This window comes from Triplophysa dalaica, chromosome 8, assembly GCF_015846415.1.
Source record: "Triplophysa dalaica isolate WHDGS20190420 chromosome 8, ASM1584641v1, whole genome shotgun sequence".
Taxonomy (NCBI): Eukaryota; Metazoa; Chordata; class Actinopteri; order Cypriniformes; family Nemacheilidae; genus Triplophysa; species Triplophysa dalaica.
Genome location: NC_079549.1, coordinates 24302952 through 24326331, shown reverse-complemented (window position 1 = coordinate 24326331; position 23380 = coordinate 24302952). Strand labels below are relative to the sequence as shown.

The window sequence follows — 23380 nt, the reverse complement described above, 5'->3', positions numbered from 1 at the left end:
GCACTCAGTTAAACTGTGAATATACATACGAGGCAGTCAGAGGCTGGGAGTGTAGGAGTGATGTTGGCAGTATAACCGTATGGAAAACAGCATGTACGTAAATGTAAACAGATCCCAGGCGGCCTCCTCTCTATGTCACCCTAATATAAATCTGGATTTGTGGCTGCTTTTAAGGGGATTATATTTTAGTGCATAGCTGTTGGTGTTATTAAAATAGATAGGCTTTAACAGAGCTGAGCATGCAAGTGTTTATTTACATTTATGCATTTGTACAGAGTAGATATTAGTGTGTTCCTTGGGAACCAAACCCATTGTTGTCACAATCACATCCTCCATATATGTTCGGTAAGTTTTATTCTTTCCCTTGACCTTCAGACTTCATTTTTATTCCATTTTTTTCCCATGTTTAACGTGACTAATATTCATATTTTGCATGATTCATGAACAGATCACACATGACAGTTAACCAGTGTTTTATTATAGTAAAATTGTACAAACCATGTTTTTTTTGGCAGATCACGCGTTTTCTTACAAATACCATGGTGACATTGGTTACCTTATTATTATAATATTTTTTTAAACACCATGGTTAACTTTCTTAAGGGGAGGCTCAGGGTTTAATTTTGCTGACGTATGCCACACGTTGTCCGGGGTAAATCGCATTCCAGTTGAAACTGGGCGAACAGTGGCTGAACTCTGGACGAAGTCACTGCGCACTAGGCTTCATGCGCATGACTTCAGCACACATTTGCGCTTTCACCCCGAAGACCTGTGACGCTCCAACAGATGTCAGAACACGACATGCTTTCCATTTCAAAACTTGAAGGTATTTTGTCTCCCTAAGAGCGTCTGGAGGAGACGGCGCGCTCTCGGTTGTAGACGCGGATGCGCATCCAGCGCCTTCAGGATGATCCGGATGTCCAGCGGAATAAAGCGGCACGAGGTTTCACCGGAGCGCGTGATGTTGGCTGCGTTTGCCGGTGTGTGTTTTCTGTCGGTCGTGCGCGTGTCGTCTGCGGAGGATTTACCGGCGGTGAACTGCAGTCTGGTGAAAGACGCGTACACTTCTCTGGGATTCAGTCCTGCCGATGTGCCAAACGCGGAAACACCAGGTAAGAAACAAAGTTAAGCCGCCACCTGTCTTATATGTGCATCATAAAATAGTGTGCACTGGGGGTATTGTCACAATCTCAACAAAAGCTCGCGATGGTTTTATTGCAGTAAAAGTGTAGTAACCGTGTTTTTGGGAAGATTGACATTTTTATAATCACATATTCCAGAAAATACTATGCTTTCTGAAGTAAAATCACGGTTAATTTGTTGTCACCATAGTTAAATTATAGTAATTATGCTTTCATTGGTGGTTATATCGGTTCGTTTTTAAGAGAAATGCTATTTCTGTATAACCATGACCATCATTTTGACTCTATTAAAGGTTTTTAAACGTGTTGTCAAAGATTTCAGGACTGTTATCACACGTTTGTGCCATTACAGTTTAGAGAACAATGTGTTTGCAATTCCCATTAGGACAATTGACCAAATTACAGAGTAGATTAATTGTGTATTATTCCTCACTTAAGGTTAAAACTGTAAATTTGTTGTCTGTAAACTTATCACTAAAGGTTATGTCTATATCATAAACCTCCTTGACCTAGTACAACAAATATTTACTGGAGTGTGTCAACTCCCTTTTAATGCTCTGGACACTTTTCTGAAAATAAACCATTCTGAAACAATAGTTTTCAATCATAACAAAGTTATCCTTGTTTCACTACTAACCATTGTTTCATAGTAGTGAAACTATGGTAATACAAATGGTAGTCCGCCAAAAATATGGTTACTTTACTGTTCCTAAAATCAAATCATGGTTAATTTTCGAAGACAAATCAAAGTTGCTGATTTAATTTAAGTTTTTTTTTGTCTGACATGGTGCAAAAACTAGACTAATGTTAAAGCAGCTCAGATTGCAGTCAGCTCTGCAGCGCGTGTCATTAAAACTGTCTAGACTGTAACGTGAATTGACAAGTAGCCCTGATTACATAGAGCTCGTGTTGTTTCAGAAACACTTTTATCATGTTTCATAAGCAATGAGTCAGGAAACACAACCTGAGGTCACACAAACACATTTTCTCTATAATCCAGAGATCAGACAGATAATATACAGAAAGAAGAAGCCAGAGATTTCTCAAAACATGGTTATAATGCAGCTATTGATTTTCTTAAGATATATGCATGGAAATGACACCTTTATTTAACTTTATGACTTATAATATCGATTTAATGGTTAATGGTTTTACATTTATAAATGCTTTATATAGGGTGCCTTAATGTAAAGTGTTACCGATTTAATAAATGGCACCATGTGGCGTGTCTATGGTGTGTCTGAAAAATCAGAAATAGATACAGTGTTCATGTAATGTTTTGTAAAGTAAATGTTTATAGAGGTTAAGATATATTAACACTTTACAGATGTAACCTAACAATCCTTTTAGCCATTAAATGACTTCATGAGCGCTTTTACACCATCTCGCCGAACCGCGATCTGAAACAGTTACAGCTATGTTTCCACGTGAGTCTGGTACGACAGTTCTGGTAAGAACTGTTCTCGACTGGAAATTTTAAGCTAATAGAATGCGTCATGATATCAGCCCTCCTGTGGAAAATAAAACCATTTATGAACTTGGCACGGTACGGCGCGGATTGGCACGGTACGGTTAAGTAACGAGACCGATTCGGCGCGATGGTGGAAAAGCGCTCTGTACATTCCTTCATTCATTAAACTAAATAAAGCTAATTTTGCAATTGACAATTTTGGGATTTACTAATAACCATTTTAGTGTTAAAAACGGAGTTTTCGGTGCCTACGGAATTGAGGTTATAGAGCGACATACAGTGCCACTGCACTTGTGGCCCGAGCCGAGTTCGATTCCCGTCTCAAGCATCCTTTGCAGGTCTCACTCCTCTGTCTCTATCCAATGTATTTCTGTCTGTTCTCCACTGTCCTAAAGGCTTAAAGCCTCTAAAATATATTAAAAAACTGTGTTTTGAGATGGTCTAGTTTACTTTGAGTGGCTTCTGTTTTTTCCCTTTGCTTCCATTCTAAGATGACCGCCAACATCTGAACCCAAAACCATCGTCGTGCACAGAAACGGGCATCAGACCTTCTTTTGGCTTGTCGACAGGGCTAAATGTGTCATCCCGAGGCTCTCAACAACTCTTCCTCATATATTTAAATCAATGTTTCCGGGTTCCGTTGCACGCCAGATGACGGACACGCTGAAAGCTGAAAACAGCTACTGCGTGTGTGCAGGTGTGGGTGCGTTTTCAGCTCCATGGAAGAAAAAAATTCAAAGAAATAAATGAAATGTATGGTGTAGGTGCTGCCTGTATGACACACACTGCTGGTGTTGGGCTCAGATGGACGCTGCCATTTCTCGCCCGCCTCAGAGGTCACCCAAAAGACTGAAATAACGCTGTTGACATTTTGTGACCTCCTTGACATCATGACCAAAGATAGAATGGGTGTTGACGGGTGACAGGTTTTAGGTTGGAAGCGTGCAGACTCACAAATCACAAGATAGAGCATCATTTATTAACAAGGTCACTTTCTGACATCGGTTTAAACATGAGACCAGACGACATGAGGAGAGACCTGTGTACATGTTTATCTAATTATAGTTTCTTTAAAGTTAGGATTCACTAAAAAGTTTTATAAGTCACTGATATAACCCGTATGTCGTTTTTATTTTCATTTGAGGAGATAACAGTTTATTTATTGTAGGGAACTTCAGGCATTCTGTCTATTTTTTGTGCTTTGAAGAACAAACCATACAGGGCCTCTTGACGTTAGCAAAATGAATCAGAAATGTTACTCATCATTTCTTTGCCGTGTATCATGATAGGATCAGTTCTGCATTGTGTGCTTGTGGTGGAGTAAAATCTGTCCAAAACAAAAAGTACAAACTGTGTGAATCTAGATGCTTGTCCCATCAATCACGATGATGAGAGATTGTGTGAAGTGACTGACAATCAGTTTGATTGTGACAAACATGTGAAGAGCTCTTGAGTTTCACTGGACCCTCGTGAGACACTTCATCTCACCAAGTGTTCTGAGGCAGCCAGTTGTTTTTCTTGTCTTAAGTATAATTTCGTCACATTTAGTGAAGTACACATTCGAGGTAGACTCTAGAATTTGAAACTGAGCCCATAGCTTTTATTTGCAATTCATTAAAAAAATTAGAAACATCAATGAAACAGTGTGTGTTTGTAAAAAGTATTTGCATGATCAACGATCAATCTTTTACTTTTTGTAAGAATGTTATTTGAAGAGTTTGGTTTAAAAAATGTTAAAAATCAAGTTCTTTATTATGTTATCATGTTTTTAATGTGTTAGTTAGCTTTTTTTTTTAAAGTTTTTATGTCTTAAATCAAAACAAACCAACAGCATTTTGATTGATATTAACAGAGTTCTCATTTTAGAATCAAACTCTACTTGTTTGTTTGTTTTTTATTAACAGTTCAGTGTTCAAATGCTTTGATTGATAGCTTCTGCCAAATTCATAAGTTTAATTTATAATATTCTAATTGTGACTGTGCATTTGAGCTGTGGTCCAGATTGTACGGTGTTCTTTTTCTTTGAAGCTTAATCGCTAGACACCAATGTGATTAAAGTGTTCTTCATTTTCACCACATTAATGACATTTTAATTGCGTTTGCAGCAGGACATTTTTCACATTTAATAAAATGGGCTTCTGTTTTTTGTTCATTATGAATGATAAACGGTTCACCTGCGGTGAGGCATATGTTCTCCTGTACACTGCAGTGCTACGGCAGAGATCTTAAAGGAAAAGTTCACCAAAAATTATCGTCTCCAGAAAGCACACAGGCAACAGACCTGTTTTTATTGAAATCATCCTCTTCATCAAACCAGTAAAATCAATGATGCTGTAGGTCATTTACAAGTCAATTCCAGGTGACCGTCAGACACAATGTTTGAGATTATTTTCGTTGAGTAATCACAGAATTGATGTGTGGCATTTCACTTTGACAACAGGAGGTCTTCCGCAAGTTTGTGGTCCACTGAAGACATGCTGTAACACAGTAATGGAGGAGAAGTTTAACCAGAGGAGCACACGAGACTTTGAGAAGCTGATAGACGACACCAGCGAGGAGCTGAGGAACACGTTTATGACCAGACATAAAAGGTTTGATGGTACGATTTGTTTATTAACATTCACAAGCATGTTCCCATTGTGTTTCTGGGATTTTATTTGAGATATAATGAAAGGATTAGAATACAAGACACCCACGCGGTCTGTCTTGGAAATTGACTAATGTTGACCATAATGTCCATGAGGAAGCATTGCAATCGCTTAATAACATCAGCTGAACTCCATCACCGGTGCATTCTAATCTGAATGTCCCTTAAATGTCATTTATTCACAGTTTAGGTGACCTGAATGCCAAACTGTAAATATATTTGATTATAGCTGGAAGTCATTGTCAACCTGGCCAATGATAACATTTGTGTTGGTGTTAACTCTTTAGACCGAATTTTTTTTTAAAACATTCATCTTTCAAATCCTTTTTTGCAAAAGATTAAAAAAAAGTTTTTCTAAAAAGATCCATGTTTCATGTAATTAATTATTCCTACATTTAATCATTTGGCAGTCTACATTATTTGAAGCAAAGAACATTTTATAATTCAAGCATGTTGTCTGTGAAAGAGCAAATATGTGCATTTCGGTCGCCAAACGGAAGCGGTGAGGGGTTTAGTGTCTAGTCTTCTTTATACCCCGTTTGGCATTAAGAATTCAAAGGTTTCATCATCTTCTGTCCTGAAGTGACAGATACTGGACTACTGAAAATTAAAACAGGTTATTTCACAGCGATCATCTCAGCATTTAAAAAAATCTGCCCGTTAGGATAGAATCAAACAAAATGGAATGACTGTATTTTTCTTCCACTTTCAGCCATGCCATAGAAGAAGCATTTTTGGTTCCACAAAGAACCATTTAGCTAAAGGTTCTTTAAAGAACCATCTCTTTCTTTTTTCGCCACAATTACAGGTTCTTTGGCTTTTAAAGGTTCTTTATGGAACCATTTAAAACAAAAAAGATTCTTATATGATAGTGGTTCTCAAACTGGGGGCCCCGAGATGGATTTGGGGGGCCACAGCTTTTTTGTGGCATTTTTTGAAACAAAGAAATTTATCACACATTTTATGCCATCAAACATCAGAAAAATAAGCCTGCCAACCAAAAGAACTGATGTAGCATTATTGTACAACTGAATATGTTTTTGATTTAGTTTAAGATTACAAGTATTTATTTGGGGGGGGGCGCAAAGCGACTCACCCTACACAAAAGTGTCCTAACAAAGAAAACGTTTAAGAACCATTGATCTATGGCATATATGAAGCACCATTATTTTTAAAAGTGTACTCTTCGAGGTCACAAAAGTGTTTGAAAATGTAAATGAGATGTTATAGAATGTGTAAAATTGCTGGTGATTAGGTTCTTTCTATTTGGACCATCTTCATGCGTGTGGTTATAATGAACATCAGTCCTAATGGTTCTTATGCTTGTTATCGTGAGAAGAATTGTTTCTCTTGGTTTATCAGGTTTCATTCTGGAGTTGCTGGAGAAAACTGAGCAGTCTCAAAATGAGATGTTCATCCGTACATACGGCAAACCCTACATGCAGAACGCCGAGGTCTTTCAGAGTTTGTTCGCCGATATGAAGAGATACTACACCGGTGGCAACGTCAATCTGGAGGAGATGCTGAACGACTTCTGGACGCACCTTCTGGAGCGCATGTTCCAGCTCCTCAATTCTCAGTTCGTCATCACTGAGGATTATCTTGAATGTATCAGTAAGTACATGGAAGAGCTCAAACCCTTTGGAGACTTTCCTAAGAAGCTCAAGTCTCAGGTTACTCGGGCGTTCGTCGCGGCTCGCACCTTCGTCCAGGGCTTGGTGGTGGGTCGGGAAGTCGCTAACAGAGTTTCTAAGGTGAGATCATAAACCTGTGTTGATGGTTCTGTCTTTATGTGGGAAATTCATCTGACAGTTTCACTAAAGTTTCTTTCACCTCAACACTTAACCATGTGATCAGAACGACTTAAAAACTTTAACCTGTCCGAGGTTGTTAATTGGATTTTGTTTGTTCACGAAACTGAACGATATATTCAAACATTTGTTGGTAGGTTACCATGAGCCCCGCGTGCATTGACGGCTTCACTAAAATGCTCTACTGTTCATATTGTGATGGTCTGTCCACGCTGAAGCCCTGCAAGAACTACTGTCTGAATGTACTGAAGGGCTGTCTGGCCAACCAGGCCGATCTCGACCCAGAATGGAGCAAATATACCGGTAAGACCATCTTTCAGAAAACTCCAAGAGTCTGAAATAAGAACATATGAGACACGACCATCAGCACTATGCAAAGAATCATACGTGATCTTAAAGTAAATGCTGGTTTATGTCAAACGATGGATGGGTCAAATATGGATTTTTTTAGGTTAAATGAAAGGTCGGGTTTGTCTGCCTGGAGGAAAATGCTATTGGTAGGTTACTCTCTTAACTCGAGATTTGATGAAGTTCTGCCAAGTGTCAAGTTGGTCTCCTAAAATTGCCCCGAAGAAATAAAAAGAGAATTTAATGAGCGTAAATGTTGAGACACATAACGAGAATGAAGGTGTAGAGATCAAATAATCTGGATTTGAGTAAATGTGATGATGTTTGAGTTCATATCGAGATCTTCACTAATATTGACTTTGGATTGCAGACGAGACACATCTGAGCTCAGTTTGACACATCTCTTCTGAAACTCTGATGAAGAAGACATTCTGAGATTTCTGACTCCGATCCCATGGCTAAAACCTGTTTTTAAAGTTTTATTATTCAAATAAACAAAATGTAAAAATAAAGAGATGGCATGAGGCTGATGGTCTATCTTCTCTCCAAGCAAGGAGGCATTTATCTCCTCTCCAGTTTATTCCAGGCGGATTTTGGGCAGCGCGTTTGGTTTACATGGGCATTGTGGAACATTTTTCAAATTGTTTCCATGTATTGGTGTGGAGATGACTGGGCTCAGAAACGCCGTCAGCTTGCATAGCGTGACCTTAGTTTGACAGATGAGAGAAACAATAGTTCTCCACAAACCTTGAATCATTCTGAGGGAACTTTCCCAGTTTCCTTGATTCTGGAATGTCAGACCTCCAAAACCGATTCAGAGGAAAACATTGTATGATGAGGCGAGACGAGAGATAAACATGTGCTTATTTCTGTTCACGGTAAACATAATTGATATATCCATTAAACAAAATTAGGATAACCAGCTAATTTGTAAACTGTCTGATGTTTACAGTTGCCACACAAAGATTGGCCTTTTAGTTTCACGTTTGGCCTTTCTCTTGCTCATTCATGATTTTTGTTTGTTTTAAAAAGGATGTTTGGCCATTTAACTGCAGAATGCTTTACATGTGAACAGTGAACTTCAGAACAAACACTGGTTGTATTTTTGGTGGGACAGTCCTGATCGTTGAGAGCAGAGGGAGACACAAATAGATCCTGAACTTCAGTCCATTCACAGAACACAAGATTCATGCAAATACTTCTCATTGAAATTCGATACAAATTCTTCTCAACAAACAGTTCTATGTTGTGCATACTGGAAGGCAGAATTGCAAAATTTGTTTTTCTGTAACACAGGAAACTATTACAAAACACATACTGTATTTAAGAGGGTTTAAAAAATACAAGTTAAAAGTTTAAGGGGCAGTTTCAGGGACAGCGATCAGTTTAAGGCAGGATTAGGATCAAGTTAAATTTAAACATTTAAGCAGTTTTATTTACAAACATGCAAAACAAAAAACATTATTTGTGTGCATTTTGAGACAACATAATGGAACTAATGTATTTTAAGTTTATTTCAGTTCAAGTTGTTTTCAGTTTAGACTGCTCTAACATTTATTTTAGTCTAAATTTTAGTCTGAATCCTTGTCCGGGAAACCGCCTCAAGGTATTTTACAAGTTTAAACACCTGTACACTACTGCTGTTTAACACACGCCATTAAGGAGATAAAGATCACTGTAATTTAATATTGTATTGTTTTAAAGCAGCTGTAAAACGGCTGTGATCTGAAGATTCTCAAATATTAAATATGAATTTGCCACTCTTTACCTGCACACTTTTAATGATTTTTTTATTGAAATTATTTTTTTTATTTAAAAAAATCACACACATAGGCACATCATTTTTACTGCAAATGGCATTTAAGATGTATGATCAAATTTTGTTTGTTTTTTATTAAATACTTTTATTACTTTATACTGATCTAAATTTTGCATTTTTAAAAATCCAAATCCAGACACTTTCATACATTCATAAACCTAAAGTACGTCTCAATTTTCTTATCAAACACAATTCCAGTAAATAAGTTATTGTAAGTTTCATATTATCAATGTTGCTGTTGGACAAACACATCTTGCCCTTTCTACAGTCCTTCGTTGCTAAAGCGTAAACAGATCCTTATTGATTTTTTTTGCTCATTTCTTTTTAATTGCATGATTTGTTTCATTAGGTAACAGGATCCAGCCACAACTTCACAATTCATGAAAATTCAAGCCCGTAACATTTCCTGTGCCCTGAGAAGACCTCCTCATGAATAAGAGATGAGCGCTAGAAAGGGACTCACAGAGGTCCGACCCAGAGAGTTTTTCAGTCCTAATGACACAAATTCAGGATTATTATAAAATATATGACCTTATGAGGAATAACTCATCCAAAACTTACACTCATTTATAAACAGCAAATGATGTTTACATACACCACAAATTCTTTTCGCAACATCCTAAGGTACAGAAAAGCAAAACTCGCAAATCTGATTCATGTTTGTGTTGGTGCAAGTAATAATTTGTGTTGTAAAAAAAAATGATTCTAAGATTAAATCAGTTTTTATTATTTTGAAAAAGTGTGTAAGGGGTGCGTTAGGATAATGTTAATGTTTTCAGCTCTCTTAAACACGCTTTATTTAGTGATATTCACGAGTGGTATTCACACCCTCAGAGAGAGATTTAATAACAGCCGTTTGTCTCAAGAGTGATCTGAAAGCCTCACAAGATCAAAGGATTAAACATCACATTGATTTCATTTATTGAGACCCAATCTGAAACCCAAAATGAAAACGTCTCATTTGCATCCCAGATATTTCTATTGACAGAACAAGTTTGAGAAGTGATGTCGACAAATGTGTCAAACTGAGCTCAGATTTGTCTCGTCCGCAATCTATAGTCAATGTTATTGAAGATCTCGATATCAACTCAAACATTTCTCATCACATTTACCTAAATCCAGATTATTTGACCTCTACATTCAACATTCATTTACACCTCAGACTCATTTTAGAGAAAGATCAGAACTGAAGAGAACACTTCCAGCAACACGCCTGTTTGATTTCTTATCTTTTGAATGGTTGGCATTGAGTGAATGTGAAATCTTGAAGATGTTTACTGCCCCTCACTGGAGTCATGCTGTCTAGCCAGTGTATTATTAAAACTGTGTGATGCCTACTCACACAGCTCTTCTGTGCCCAGCTGTTCGCTCTCTCAAGATCATGTTTGGAGGTTTTTGTGGCCTTTGGATTTTCAAACATGGGAGTCCACGGCTGAGAAAATAGATGTTGACGAAAATGAATGTTTTCTTCTCTCATATTTGTGGACAAATCTGTTGCCACACCCGTCATGTCGGCTGGCATTAGAAGGGCCTGTGAACGCATAAGACACTCTCCCTTCATCACCCAACCCCGAATAAAACTTTAGTCTGTGAATTGGGTTCGAAGTTAGAGTGAATCTTTCAAAATCTGTGAATCATTTTATCCCAAGAATGAGAATTGAGGGGCGCAGATACCCAAAAGATGAGATCTCCATCTCAAGGATTCCTCCTACACTGTAAAAAATCAAACTTGCAATATGTTCTTCCTACAGGAAGATATAAGGAACTTGGAACATAGCATTTTTAGTCAAAGGAGTCAAATGATTGTTTTGCATATACTGAACAAAATTAGCCTAAACATGTTTCTAATTTTTTATTTTGTTGACTGGACTTAGATTCTCAAATTCTTGGGCGAAATGCGTCAGAAAGTTTGCCCAACTTACAAAACTGTGTATTCTGAACAAGCAATATTGCAAGAGTTTGAAAGTTCCGAAGATGCATTGCAGCATGTTCAATTCTGTGTTTCTTATTTGTTTTTCTTTTAAAGATTAGTGTTTTAGTTGTGGCTGGCTTAATTTATGCTTTAATATGGTTGTTTGTTATCTGTTAAGTTTAGAGTTCTTTGAATGAATGATGGTTTATGATTGTTACAAAGGTTGAGATTTGTGTGTTCAGTGTTGAGGTGTAAGTGCATGACAATAAAAACTCAACACAAACTGTTTAAACAGTTATTTGATCAAAGTTTGGGTCTGTTTGAGACAGAAAATATTTACAATTGTAGTAAAAGACAATTCCATTTGTTTATTTTTATATTTAACATTACTTAAAGAGTGCTTGGAATGTTTAATTTAGCCAATGTAACATTTTTAATCCACTCAACAGTAATGTATTAATCGCCTGAACGACAGTAATTGGTTTGACATTAATATCTTTATTAGAAAAATAAGACAATCAGCATGACATAAACAAACAAATTTAAGTTGGCTAAACAAAGTGTCATTACTTTGAAGAATGAAATAATATATGTTGAGTTAACAAAAAAGTTTAACTCCATCAGGTTGCCTCATATTTCTTAACGGTGGCTCAATTTGGTTTTACAGTGTAGACATCAATAAGATTAAATGGAGAGCAAATGGATCTTGTGTGTGTCTCAGACATAATTCTCCTGTTAAAAACGAGTCAGAAATGTCACAAATTACAAAAATAAAACTGTGATTTTTGAATGGGACATTAAGAAAAATATGAAAAATAGTTATTTAACTAACACATTATGTTTTAAATAAACACTTAATATTTTTGGTGAATTCTAATAGAAATATTTGAGTTACTAATAAATTTACTTAATTTAAACAGTTTATTTCATTGATTTCACAACTTTATAATGTATTCAGTTTTTTGCGTAAATTGTTTCACAAAAAAAAAAAGTTAATCATAGTTAAACTTTTTAGAGTGTGTTTCAACAATTTATACATTATCATTTGTTCATCTTTTTCTGTTCATCAGCAATTTTAGGAGAAACATTTGAGACCAAGTTGAGCTTTAAATATAACCCAACTTTGAACAGATAATATGAATAAAACGAAATTTCACAAAATGTAAAAAAAAATCTTATATAAAAAATCATTTCTTAAGTTTTTCATTTCACAGAATTTTGTGAGTGGGCATAAAATTGTCTTCATGATGCACCCGGATGCTATGAATCAAATCACAAGACACGGCACAAGATCTCTCTCCCTGAGTAACTCTCTTCTTCACCCGTCCGTGTTGTGTATTGACAGATGCCATGTTGCTCTTGACAGAGAGACTAGAGGGACCATTCAACATCGAGTCCGTCATGCAGACGATAGACGTCAAGATATCAGAAGCCATCATGTATATGCAGGAGAACAGCATGCAGCTCTCTCATCAAGTATGTCCGCTTCTCCTCCTCCTGCCGTGGAGAGCAGCTGTGTTTCTCCATAATCATCATGTTGTGATATCATGTTCTGTACAAGCAAGCCTAGAATTAAGCCATCTGTGGGATTTACTGGCTTCGGGTCCAAACCCCAAAGCCTGCCATCCCATATCCAATCTTATTTTTAACAACATAGTTGCGGACGGTCAGAAATGCACGCGGGCCAGCAAACGCATCTCCTACATCTCTGCATTCTCACCCCGCCACTAATTGTAGTTTTTAAATAAGGGAAAAAATATCCTCGATGGGAGAAGTTTGAGCTTTTCGGTTAACAATTGAAGATTTGTCTTATTCTTACGCGTGATGTGAAACGCTTGAACATGGTTAAAAGCATTTTGTCAATTCTTTTTTTAATGCATGCGGCTTTGTATTATCATTAATGCATCCGCTGCCCAAATGCATATATGCATCAAATATTCAGAAAAAAAGACTAGTCTAGAATTATTCTTGGGGGTGTGTGGTGAGGAATAAATCTAGTTATAGACATTATAGTTCAGCAAACGTTGACGTGTCCATTAGATTTTATTCATGACTTGATTTGGGATATTTATGGTTTCTGAGAATAGCAGGTTCCCATCTCACTGAATGACGGCTGTGTTTTTCTTTCTTCTCCTCAAAGTAATTCAATAGCTCAGCAGTATGACTGAGAACACATCCTCTCCGTGTAATTGCAGGTTTTCCAAGGTTGTGGACAACCGAAGCCTTCAGGAATGAGCAGAACTGCCCGCGGTGTCCCTGACACGTTCAGCGGACGCTTCAGCCCCTACAACCCCGAAGAACTTCCGACCGCTGCTGCCGTTAGTCGCCTGGACCGCCTGGTAAGACGGGAATATACCGTGACTGTAAAATACCTTGCAGTAGACACGGGCTCTGTTCCAAAACCTAACCAGCTGCCCTGGTTTCTACAGCCTGCATAGACGGCACTGACTGAGACGAACATTACCTTCTAGTTTACAACGTTTAGAAACTCCGCACTTCAGACAAAAGTGTTATTGTGCAAAGATGCTGTCTTACAACAGCGTTTCCCAGCTCGTATATATCATTTTTTTCCAAGAAGTCCTATCAGAAAAGTTCATGTAACAAACCAGAATTGTGTTTGTCCTTCAGTGCATCGCAACCTTTTTGACCTCACATCTAAGAGCATGTCATTTCTAGATAGATGATTTTTATTATAAATAAATTTTAGCTGCAATCAGTAAACATTTTTTAAAAATACAATAAATAAAAATAAAAAATATTATTTGAGTAAGTTTGTGAACATCGAAGGATAAAAAGCGCTGTAATGTAAACACATGTTGTATAAATCCAAGAAATCTATCTTTAGCTCTAATATTCTAACTGTGCGTTTAGACCACTCAGTAAAATGCAGGTATATTTAACAAATACAACTGGAATCTAGCTAGCAGGACTTAAATAGAGAAGTTGACGATTACTAGTAGAGTCATTGAAATGAATGGGATCATGTCGCTTTGTCGCTTGTAATGTGAACGAGGGGTTAGCGACAGAGTCACTGACGGTGTGAACGCACAGTTAGCAGTATATTTTTTTAGATTTAAAGTAGAATGTTAATCATTTAAGAGAACACCGGATGAAAATGGCAGCGCAGACAGACCGTCTAGGCTGCTCAGTAGGTTTGGAGATGATCCCCGTTCACGTTGATGCCAAAAATAAATGATTTGAATGAGTTTCTCTATCGATCAGCATTTAATAACATTTGCAAATGTTCTGCAGGGTTGTATCTGCTGTACTAAATAATGTATAAAACACTTTTTTCTCTCTCTCTTTATAATGCTTGCCAGAGGATTGTATGGAAAGCCATGCAGTACAGTGTAAGAGTTTATTTTCTGTGCATCCATTGAACATGTTTTACTTGGTTTCTTGGCAACATCTCATGGTGTTCAGAGATATGATCTGAAATCAGTAAGATCAGATTCATCCTAAAGTAAACCTTAATACAAACACTGAAGGGTAAATGTTGTAACTGTACCGTGGTGTACATTAATATTCACTCCATTCTGTATTTACCTCCACACTGTCATGCTCAGCTCATACCTCACATATGCATTACATACTTTGAGGCAATCGATGGGAAATTCTCAGCTCTGTTGCTATATCAGTGTTCATAATTCAGAAACCGGCATGATTTCAAAAGTTTTTCATATTCTCCCGAGAGGTGCTGCATTACGCCGGACGATTCCTCCAGTGCATTCACTAATGGCTTCAGGTCCTGAAGGGACACAGTCATTAATGTTTATTCTGCGTTCACTCTGCTAGAGTCAAGTGCTTGAAAGCTGGAGGATGTCGTCTTGGATGCTTAACACTCACAACATTAAAGTATATGAATCGAGGCTGCCTGCCATTTCTAAAAATGTACGCAACATTTCACTTTAATGTGCATGTCGCACCAAACACTAGCAATAGTTTTTCCCTTTTCATTTTTTTTTCAGATGACCAATTGGCAGCTATATTAATAAACACACAATCCTCTTTGCTTGTTGCTCAACGGGAAACTCGAGCAGTTGCACAGATTTAATGATTTGGATGATGAATTGCTCTGGATTTATGCAACCCGATGCGCCTGGGATGCATGACATGATCTCATGAGCGCTCGCTAACGGCATTATAGAGGTGGAAATGAATTGTGCATCAGGCTTGATTTAATATGGAAGATCTTTGCTGCTAATTTGGCATCTGATGTCACAAAAGCTCGAGGAAGAAAACACCATCTCTAATGTCTCTTTAGAAAGGTAAAAACTCATCGTGCTGGTTCAGAAGTTGAGGGTCAGAGACACAATGAAGTTTCTCTTCATTTTGCATAGAGACATTCATTTTTTGCCCTTTGGTTTTTGTCCTGATCCAAAGTTTGATGCTTTCATTTGTTCGTCTGTGTGAATTTCTTCAGAGCTGTAATCCAAGTTTAGACTAAATATACTTTTTCCCCCATTGCTAAATGTCATATCTCATGGTTTTGATATTAGATCTCTTGGTTCATATAATGCATGTTGTCTGGGCTTTTGGAAGATCTTTATATCTTTGGTTAATCTTCTGTCTGGCTGGGATGCGTGTTATCATTGATGTTTAAGAACCTCATAGTCTCGAAACAAACCCCCTGAAGTCTTTCTTATTTTCTGAATACATTTGACTCTTTTTTCCCCAACAGTATTCACACTCTTATAAACAGGTTCGCTCTCTTAAAACAGCCATTTGTTCTTTCATGTCGATCTTAACCTCTCCTTCATCACAGAACCACAAGCTGACAGTTTATAAAGACTTTAGGAACCTGAAACACCTGCTGACACTCATTAACTCAAACCACATCAATCAGTGCATTAATGACCTGTACATCCCAAACATCACCAGAAGAGGGGGACAGAGAGACATACAGAGAGAGATTTACAAGAAAACTTTATTTATGTATCACATTAATCATTTATCATGTACATTTCTCTTTTCTCAGTGTTTTTTTCTTTTTTATATTGAGTGTTTTACTTTTTTCATGCCAGTAAAGCTATTTGCGTAGAATGAGAGAGAGAGAGAGAGAGAGAGAGAGAGAGATACACACATTTAAATTGAATAACATTTCATGGGGAAGAGACTGTTGTATGTTGTTATTGTGTCATTTTAATAAATTGACATCATAATGTTTTGCCTTTATATTTAAAAACTTTAAGGACTTATCCTAGGTTTGAAATGGATTAGTTATATGCTGAGGAATACAACGACTAGAAACTTATATGATTATATAAACACAACGCTATCCTTTCTTATAATTTGTTTTCTTTGTCGTTTATTTTTTTCTGGTTGTGTATTTCATGTATTTACTCGGCTCAAACTAAACATGTGTGCATTATAGATCCTTCAAGAGAATAATTATCACTCAGATGAACCTCACAAAAATAAACATGTCGACGACAGATTTGTTTCGAGGGTTTAGGCCATATTTTGTGTTGATTGTAGGCTGACAGAAAGAGTTTGTCATGTGTGGAACTCTTCTCCATGTGGTAGATGTTTTTGGCCATGTTGTTTAGTTCGAATTAAAAAAACATCAAGAGGTTATTTTGATTCTCTTTAAGATCGATTTAGACACGTGTCGGTGTAAATGCACTATGGAAAAGCTTCACATAGTGAAATATGTTTTTATATTACCGCATGGCAAAACTAGAGATACTTCTTGAGCCATGAATTATTTATTTACTTTATTTAGTCATTTAGCAGATGCTTTTATCAAAGCGGCGTATAAAGCAGGGGAAAACAATAGAAGCAGTTTCATTGTAAAATATGTTGATATCTGTCAATGTTATGATTAGATATATTTGCTTCTCAAGAGAGTCCGTTCAGAGAGATGTTTTGACAGATAGCTCCACCAGCTGAAAGCGTGTTTTTATTCATCTTTATTTTTCACAGCGTGTCTGTGCGTGTAGCCTGCAGGTAAACAGGCTAAAGCAGAGAAAGTTTAAAAGTTTCATTAATATTCTGTCATGTGTGCACTGGAGGACGGTGAGGTGATAAATGATGTGATTATATCATGATGTAAGCACGCACTTTTCCTCAGCGGGACATAGAAGAACTAAAGCAAAGTGGATTGAGTGTGAAAGATCTGAAGTGAGTTGTTTGTTTGTGTTGAGACTCTGTCTTCAGGTATCATATTTTTAGCAGACAGGAATTTTGGTGAACGATAAGAAATTAAAAAATACTATTTGTGGAAACACTAGTCATGCAGACAGAACATTTCACTTGCTCCAGTTTCATTTAACACTTTTCTTTCATTTAGGTGTTTAGGTCCGATTTTGTTATATCCCTTGAACAAGACAGACAATTCATGAGACATGCATGAACTCACAGGTGTCGTTTGGATCTCTTCTTAAAGGCATGTGATTTCTAGATTTTTTTGGATGTTTATAAGTGATGGACATTTCTTGGAAGGGATTGTGGGGTGAACTACTCCTTTAATTTCTGGAGGGTTGTGATCTCGTTCTGTCTGATTTAGTGGTTTGTGTGGAGAGTAAATCAGACCTCATGCACATGGTGTAAAGTGTCTCAGCGCTCGAGCTGTTGACTTTGAGTTTGTATTGTGTCTTTGCTGTGTGACTTTATGTGTCTCATATCGACTGACTCTCCTTGTCACATGTCAAACATCAGCAGGAGCTTAAATGACCTACATAGACTCTGGTCTGCCATACATCACACTCACATATTACAACCAAGCACCGACTCACAGCGTTTGACATTCTCATGACAAATGATTAATAACAGATGAACACAGAGTTTTTTACAGATTTTCCACATATGATCCAAAACACTGAAAACTAGAAATGAACAAATGACATAAAAACTAGGGCTGTCAAATGATTAATCTTGGTTAATCACATCCAGAATAAAAGTTTGTGTTTACATAATATATGTTGGTGTACGGTGAATATTAATTTTGTATTTATGAACACAAACATAGGATTGCATAAATTTTAGATAAATAAACATATAACAATTAATAAAAGTTTATTTCAAATTATTTTTGGGGGGAAATATAAATAATACATTTAAATATTTCATAGATATAAAGACAGGTATGTGTATGTTTTGTGTTTATAAATACAAAATGAATATGCACAGTACACAGATAGTATATAGACACATTTTTTATTTATTTACAGGCTTTTTTTTAAATGTACATGCTTTTTACACACCTTTACTATTTATTAAAGTAGACATTTGTAATACAGATCCCAGCTGTTTTTTTCAACCGTGATGGGTATTTTTGTGATGATGTTTGATATATTTTACTTTTATAAATCTTTCGTCCTTTGTTTGTGCTTTGTATACATTATATACATTTTTTTTTTTTCATTTGGCAGACACTTTTATCCAAAGCGACTTACAGTGCACTTATTACAGGGACAATCCCCCTGGAGCAACATGGAGTAAAGTGTCTTGCTCAAGGACACACTGGTGGTGACTGCTGGGATCGAACCAGAAACCTTTGATTTACCAGTTCAGTGGTTTAACCCACTAGACCACCATCTCACTATATATATTATACTTTTTAATAATTTGTTGTTCCAATTAACATTTCACTTATGTATGACCCTAAAGAAATACAAACAACAAAGGAAAACATGTTTAAGCTAAAGATTTGGTTGTTTTTGTGATAAATTAGATCAAAGTGTGAAGATATTAGGAGCCAATGGAGCTCCTTCACTGATATCTCCTAAAGTTTGTGTTGTCTCATTTGAATTTTTCTTCACCGCACACTTGCCATGTTTTATTTCAGATAGTTTCACTTTTATTTTAAAATGTGTTAAGTAATAAGACAAATCTGCTGACTGATATAGATCTTACTATAACTTGCTTCAGCGTATTATCATTTCTTATACTGTCATTCAGGTGGGTGACATCAAAGAAAAGTTGAGGCATTTCAGAAAGTTTTGGTCCTGGATTCCAGAAGGCATATGTCAGGAAGAAAACGTGGCAGCGCTGGACGGTGATGATGACTGCTGGAACGGTGTTTCTAAGGGCAGGTAAAACTACAGCAGTCATACATGACATCAATACTGTGGCCGCCAGGTGTCACTGCACTGCAACAGAAGAAAACACATGTAAACACAAAAAAACAAGCAAATTCAGAAAGCATCTTCATTAGTTTGGCGAACACACAGAAACACGCTGCACAACTCGCAACACAAACAAACACAGAAACACGCTGCAAAACTCGCAACACAAACAAACACAGAAACACGCTGCAAAACGCTGCAAAACTCGCAACACAAACAAACACAGAAACACGCTGCAAAACTCGCAACACAAACAAACACAGAAACGTGCTGTCAACGCGCGTCAACTCCACTAACGAATTTGAACAGTCTAAATGAAGCAATCAGGTGCATCAGTTTTTGGGGTCCCCCGGAAACACTTCCGTTGTCGTCCGTGCAGCTTGCAGCGCGTTTCTCTGTTTGTTTGTGTTGCGAATATTTGCAGGGCGTGTGTCACCAAACTAATGAAGATGCTTTCTGAATTTGCTTGTGTTTTTTTGTGTTTGCATGTGTTTTCTTCTGTTGCAGCGCAGTGACACCTGGTGGCCACCGTACATCAAGCATCTGTTCTTTCTGCCTTTGATTAATTCACATACTGAGAATACATTTTAACAACAGTGAAATATGGAGCAGACTCTATGCCAGTATTCAAAGATCCATTGTAATTTTGTTCATTTCATGCAAGTTATTACAGCCAATAATGATGTTAACTTGTGTCCAGATACGTCCCTGAGGTTCTGAAAGATGGACTAACCCATCAGGTGAATAACCCAGAGGTCGGGGTTGACATAACCAGGCCGGACGCGCTCATACGACAACAGATTGCGGCTTTAAGAGCGATGACCAACAAGCTCAAGAATGCAGATGACGGTAATGACATGTACTTCCAAGACTCCGGTAAGTTTACTCCTTTTTGCAGTAATTGCAGGCATTTTAAATAACTTTTTTTTACATCAATGCATCCCGTTATTACACAAATGCATGTAACCGCACAACCTTGTGAAGTTTGGTGAGCATTCACTATAGCCATGCAAATGTTTTGTATCTGTCCAGAGTCAAGAAGCTGCTTTGTCTCCTTTGTCGAAGAGTCATTACAATTATGGTCAAACGATTCATGTTTTCTAGTTAAAGATTCTTTTAAGGAGCACTGAGATGAAAATCATTTTTTGGATTCAAAAGCATTAAAAGAAAAACTATCCAAGCTGTCGAACTCACATTTTTTCTGTTTGTAAAAGTTAGCTGTCTTTTCATGAAAAGTTTCATGAAGTTTTACTCGTGTTCTGTCCGTACCGTGTGTCAGATGATGACAGCAGCACTTCAGGAAGCGGCAGCGGCGGCGGTGAGATGTGTGTCACAGAATCAGACTCTTTCATCACACAAGCTCCTCATGAAGAAGCGGAGAAACGTGATGAAGCTTCTTCAGCCTCCATCATCCGGTCATCTCTTCTCCTCGTCCTGTCGCCGCTGGTCGTCTCTGCTCTGGTCCTGAGATAGAATACGCTGTCCTTCATCAGACTGCTACTGTCTCTAGTGCTTCACATTCACTGTGATCTCAGTGAATGATGAGATCCAGAAAATCTTCCTCCTGTGTGGAGATACAGATGGGATGAGCGCATCTTACATTATACATTTTCTCAAGCATAATTTCTCTCTCTCTATCTCTCTATCTCTCTTTCTCTTCCAACGATCATAAGCAGTACATTTATCATCAGATATATGAAAGACGTTTATTTCAGTTTTTTGTGTAAAAATTTAACAGCAGCTCATTTATGGATTATATTTGGCAAATAATTAAGATCATATTCTCGCTCATATTTTCATTCGATTATAGCTTGTCGTGTAATGTGGAAGAGAATGTATGTCTTTTCTACCAAATACCCGAATAGCTTTTTATTGCATAATACTATTTTTAAAGTGAGAACAATTGGATAGTGAAAAAATGAACATTAGGCTTCAGTCTTCTGTGCATATAAATGAGTGTAATGTACACGGGCCGTTTTAACCCAATCCCTCTATTTGCACTTGGTTCTTTGCTAAAGGACATTTTGCTTAAAGATGCTCGACATGTGGAAAGTGCCGTGTTCACTAACCTCAATAATCAGAGCGATATGACATTTAGTGAAATAAATCCGTCTGCATCAATAGACTCACAACATTCACTTCTCACACAAATACACACAATAGAATTTATTGCACTTGTTTTTTATTGTAGTACTTTCTGAGCTTGGTCGTTCAAACAGAAACCAGCTTTAACTACACTCTTAAAAATAAAAGTGCTTGAAAGTGTCTTCACAGCGATGACAAAGAATCATTCAGTCAAAGCGTCTTTAAAGAACCATTTCTCTCTGACCTTTTTATAATCTAAAGAACCTTTTTTCGCCACAAAGAACCTGTTGTGAAGCAGAAAGAGTCTTCAGATGTTAAAGGTTCTTTATGGAATCAAAGGGTTCTTCTATGGCATCAAAAAACTTTTGAAGGACATTTTTTTAAGAGTGTAGAAGAAGATCAAGAAGTCGTTCACATGACCTGAAGCACTTCTGTCCTGTTCTCTAAGATTTTGTGTTCTTGTCTTTAATAAACTGCGCAGTCGTTTAAATATGCAGTGAATGTTCTTCATCTTCAGCCGTTCATTCACATTCAGTGTTATGATTTGATACGTCATGTAACTTCTGAATAAAAATCTTAACATTCCCCCCTCCTAAAACTGCTGGTACGATCCAGAATTCATCATAATTCTAACATGAAAAACACTTTCTTTCTGTTTGTCAAGCTAAAAATATCCCCAATGTTGAGTTTTTCAGATGTTTTATTTCAGAGCTCGGTTTGCGAGGCATTCTGCAGGATTCTGTCCCCCAAGCGTCTGGGCAGGACATTCAGAAAGTTGTGTTTCCGAATAATGGATGAGGAAAATTTGCACACAGATAATCCGTAATTCACACAAGCACTGTTTGTGGAGAGGTTTCTGTCATTTTGAAGATGGATGATTGTAATGCCATTCCATGGAAAGCAATCTAGACTTTCTGATACTGTAACTTGAATAGATCAGATGTTTTTTTCGATCATGTTTTAACTGAACTGTATGGGAATACGATGTTTTGCAGGTTTATTGATCATCGTTATTAACATTCAGTGATTTGGGAAAACGAATATTATTGATCTCCCCCACAAACTTCTTCAGCGTTTAAAAAAAAAGTGTTTTGATCGCTTCAGTCAATATCGACATATCAGTTGTATTTTCTTTCATCAGTTATTTTTATATATCAGTTTTCATTATTGTTTGTGCATGTGTAGAGTTTATTTTCACTATAAGTCTTATGAGTATGTACAGATTACATTTTGAATGTAATGTGAGCACTTTCATATTATGTTTTTTTTTTCTTAGAGGCAGGGAAAATGTGTAAAGTGAATATAGTAGCATTTCACAATAATGCAAATACAATTTTGGAGCATTTGCTGCATGTTTGAAAGTGGCAAAGTGGAACTAAAACTATATTTATCGTCAACATTTTTGAGTGATCTGAACATATTTGTTTTCACTACTTACAAATGAAATGCTATTTAAAACAATGTTCAAAATGTTTTAAACTCTGTGGTTTGGTGGAAAGAGGCCGAAGGTCTTTTGTGTTGCATTCTCATAAAGAAATGGATTTATAACTCAAACTGAAAGATGGTTTTATCTGAATGTCACGCATCAGTTTAATCATAAATCACTCTTTAATTTTATTCAAGTTTGTATCATTCTTATAAATCTCACAAACACAGGTGACATTTTAGTGTGTTTAATAAACAACAATCAACAAGAAATATATATCTTGATCTGGAGCATTGATTTCTGTAAGCGGGGTTAATTTGCCTTACAATGTTGTCTGATGATCATTTTGTATCTGTTGCTTTAAAAATGAAATGTTACTTTATCTCTAAACGGCTTTTTAACACAAATCAGTGAAAATGATAATCAAATATTTCACAACCTTCTGTATTTCTGAGTGAAGCAGCATCATCCTGAAACAAAATCTTTTCATCTTAATATTAATAAACCTTGTGACACTCTAATAATATCGAAAACCATCATTAGGATGACATTTTAGTGAGGAAACACGATAAACATAACAGGCAAAAATAATCTCAAAATCTGCCTTACACACTAGACACTAAATTTCTTTTGAATCAAATGTTTCTATG

At 36.8% G+C, this 23380-nt stretch overlaps 1 protein-coding gene across 2 annotated transcripts; it reads left to right on the top strand.

Annotated features, from left to right (window-relative positions):
- Positions 1-224: 224 nt before the first annotated feature.
- Positions 225-22976, top strand: gpc6b (glypican 6b). Of its 2 annotated transcripts, none has more exons than XM_056755100.1 (9): positions 225-1112; positions 5054-5212; positions 6623-7014; positions 7209-7374; positions 12517-12626; positions 13346-13489; positions 19053-19186; positions 19920-20095; positions 20499-22976. In XM_056755100.1, exons 1-9 carry the CDS (start codon positions 908-910, stop codon positions 20690-20692), a joined length of 1680 nt encoding a protein of 559 aa, XP_056611078.1. In that variant the 5' UTR covers positions 225-907; the 3' UTR covers positions 20693-22976. The 2 variants fall into 2 exon arrangements, with proteins under 2 accessions (XP_056611078.1, XP_056611075.1); XM_056755097.1 differs by having other exon boundaries at positions 12496-12626.
- Positions 22977-23380: the final 404 nt, after the last annotated feature.

Coding starts and splice junctions, on each gene's coding strand:
- gpc6b (XM_056755097.1), top strand. CDS start 908: ATGATCCGGATGTCCAGCGGAATAAAGCGGCACGAGGTTTCACCGGAG. Junction 12,627..13,345: donor GCATGCAGCTCTCTCATCAA/GTATGTCCGCTT, acceptor GTGTAATTGCAG/GTTTTCCAAGGTTGTGGACA. Junction 20,096..20,498: donor CATGTACTTCCAAGACTCCG/GTAAGTTTACTC, acceptor ACCGTGTGTCAG/ATGATGACAGCAGCACTTCA.